This window comes from Bison bison, unplaced genomic scaffold, assembly GCF_000754665.1.
Source record: "Bison bison bison isolate TAMUID 2011002044 unplaced genomic scaffold, Bison_UMD1.0 scf7180017864519, whole genome shotgun sequence".
NCBI lineage: Eukaryota > Metazoa > Chordata > Mammalia > Artiodactyla > Bovidae > Bison > Bison bison.
In genome coordinates, this window is record NW_011495072.1 from 10,994,028 (window position 1) to 10,996,671 (window position 2,644).

The 2,644-nt window shown below is 49.0% G+C and overlaps 1 protein-coding gene across 2 annotated transcripts in view; it reads right to left on the reverse strand.

The window, feature by feature from the left end:
* LOC104981663 (glutathione S-transferase Mu 1-like) overlaps window positions 1-2,644 on the reverse strand; it is an 18,819-nt gene that overhangs the window by 13,912 nt on the left and 2,263 nt on the right. For both annotated transcript variants that reach the window (XM_010830891.1, XM_010830892.1), the window contains exons 6-7: window positions 1,848-1,943; window positions 1,651-1,761 (exon numbers count right to left, since the gene is read on the reverse strand). In XM_010830891.1, the coding sequence (XP_010829193.1) occupies window positions 1,651-1,761; window positions 1,848-1,943 (207 nt within the window). The remainder of the gene's footprint in view (window positions 1-1,650; window positions 1,762-1,847; window positions 1,944-2,644) is intronic.

Here is a 2,644-nt window from a genome sequence, read left to right on the forward strand (position 1 = left end):
CCCCCCCCCACTCCCCAGGGGACATCTCCCTACAGAACAACTTCTCATTCTGCAAAACAATTCTCTTTGTCAGAAGGAAGCTCTTGGCTCCCCAGGGCTTGACCACAGGTGGACCCCAAGCACAACAAAGGGGCTTAGGGAGTAGATAAACAGCTTGAAAGAGACACCACATCTCATCCAGCAAAACGTGGATGAAAGGTGATAGGAGGTGCGGAGCAGCAAGACTAGGCCAGGCCACACTCTGATTGTTCCACTTAAAGGACACAGAGCAACTGCCTGGCCTAGGACCTGAGCCCCTTCTCACTGAGCCCCAACCTCCCTCATCCCCGGTCCTGCTGCAGCCAACCAGGCGCTGAGATGCTCAGGTGCACCTGTGCACCATCTTCCCAAAACAAACAGTGCCCGAGAGTTCCCAGGACTCCAAAGACCTAGGGCTGCTTGTACCGCACAGCGCAGGCCCCAGCAGGCCACACACTGGAGCCCACTTCTGTCCCACATCCTCCCTGCTGGGCAGTCATCCCGGTTCTTGCAAAAATTTCAGGTCAACAAGCCTTGGACCAAAACCAGAGCTGAAGAGAACTGGCTGAGGAGGCAGATTTCATGATGGGAGTGGGAATACAAAACAAGATTAGGCTGAAAAACATATTGGACTAGAGCTTCAAATTCCCAAGTCCATCATAAAGAGACTTTCTTACTCTCCAGTTGGTAGATTGAGGGTGAATGACGAGCTGGGAGGTGCAGTCAGACTGTGCTCCTCTAGAACCAAGGTGGCTCCATGTACTCTACACAGCTCGGGGTTCCTATAGTTCTCCAGCTGCACTGAGCCCCAGAGGCTGGGTGACAGGACTATGTGACTTCTGCATCCCCCTCTGCCTGACATAGTGCCTCATAGAGGGAAGAGGATCAGATCAGTGAATGTAACTTAAAATGATGTACTACCCCATCTCTGAGATGGAATCTTGGATAAGTAGAAGGAAGAAAGAAGGAAGACATGGAGGGAAGGAAAGTGCCCATCGTAAGAGGCATCCCTATAAAATCTTCCCAAAAAGGCACCTACATATGGAAGAAAATCCCAGCACCAATTACATTCCTGGAAATCTCAGTACAACCCCAGAGAGGGAGCCAATAGCCAGAGAGCCTTATGGAGAGCAGGAGAAAATATTGTTTGTGTTTTTATTACTTCATATCAACCCTATTGTGTCTCAACTCTACAAATGCCAGCTGCATGCAAACTCCTGAAGATTCTGCTTCATCCACACTTGCCAGAGCTGTGAACCCAGTCAACAAAAGAACCTGAGCTTTTTTTCATTTTCATACAAGAAACAGAGAGCCCCTGACTGCTGCCCATAGAAGCCAGACACTCTGACTGTGAGCCCAGCACAGTCTGTACTGGTTCTGTGACCTTCAGAAATTACTTATCCTTTCAGCTTAATTCCTGATCAGTAAAACGGAGAGGATAATTATTCTACCATGTAGGAATATTATAAAGGTTAAATCTGACACAATATATGTCAGCTGCTGAGCAGAGATCCTGGAATAAACCAAGTTCTCAATAAATTCTATTTCTCATTGTAGTTCCAACTAGGAAAGCATCAGAAAGTAGAGGGAAGAGAAGAGAGAGATAAATAGTAGGAGGACCAGGGAAATCACCTCGAAACGGGTAATGAAGTCTTTCAAGTTTGGAAATTCATCCAGACATGTAGGTTCAAATATGCGGTGCCGGTCAAGGACATCATAAGCCAAGAAATCCACATAGGTGAGCTGCAGAAAGACAAAGCAGGAATGTGCACCAAACTCTGAGTAAGAAAATACACCAGTTCTCCTTCCTCTGAAGCCATCCCACTGACCTTGTCCCCTGCGAACCAAGGCCTCTTCGCCAGAAAATCTGAGAAGAGCTTCATCTTTTCAGGGATCTCCTTCAAGAAACCAGGCTTCAGTGTCTCCTAGACAAAAACCAGCTGTCACCGCTCTCAGACACAGACTCCCTGGCAGAGAGCAGGCTTCCCAGGGCTGTGTCTGATCCCAGCTGTGGGTGAGGAGCAATGTCCTCTGACTGAACCTGGGTTCGTGCCCACTCTGCAATTCAACCCACCTGTGTTCACTAAACTCCTGTGGGTACCACCTCACATCTGTGAGAGGCAATGGGAAAGCAAAGGGCAAAACCACACTCTCCCTGAACGTGTCACCACTCAGCTTCAGGCACCTGCCCTGGGTCAGACCAGCAGTGCTGTGAGGCCTGGCGGAGCTCCGTCCTCAGACCTCAGGCTGATGGTCTTAGTGTTGACTAAAATTTAATGTTGACTAAAATGACTAGGAAAGAAGTCCTACATTCCAGTGTCAGAGACAAGAATGGTGTGGACGCCTGGGCAGTTTCTGGACAGTTGGGGACAATTTGAGAGCCTGAAAGGAAGGAGGGGGAGAAACAAAGTCTGGCACTGGGGTGCCTACAAGACACACATCCTGAGCCCTGAGATGCCAGGAAGAACCTGGGCTAATGAGGTAAACACCATCTAGGAACTGAATCTCCACCCAGGGGAGGCTGGACTGCTCCTAAGATTGGTGGGAATTAGAGTTTGCATTTTATGTTCTGGGGGTTCTGAGAGTCACTCTGGGGACTCTGTAGGGACAAGCTTGGTGGATCAGT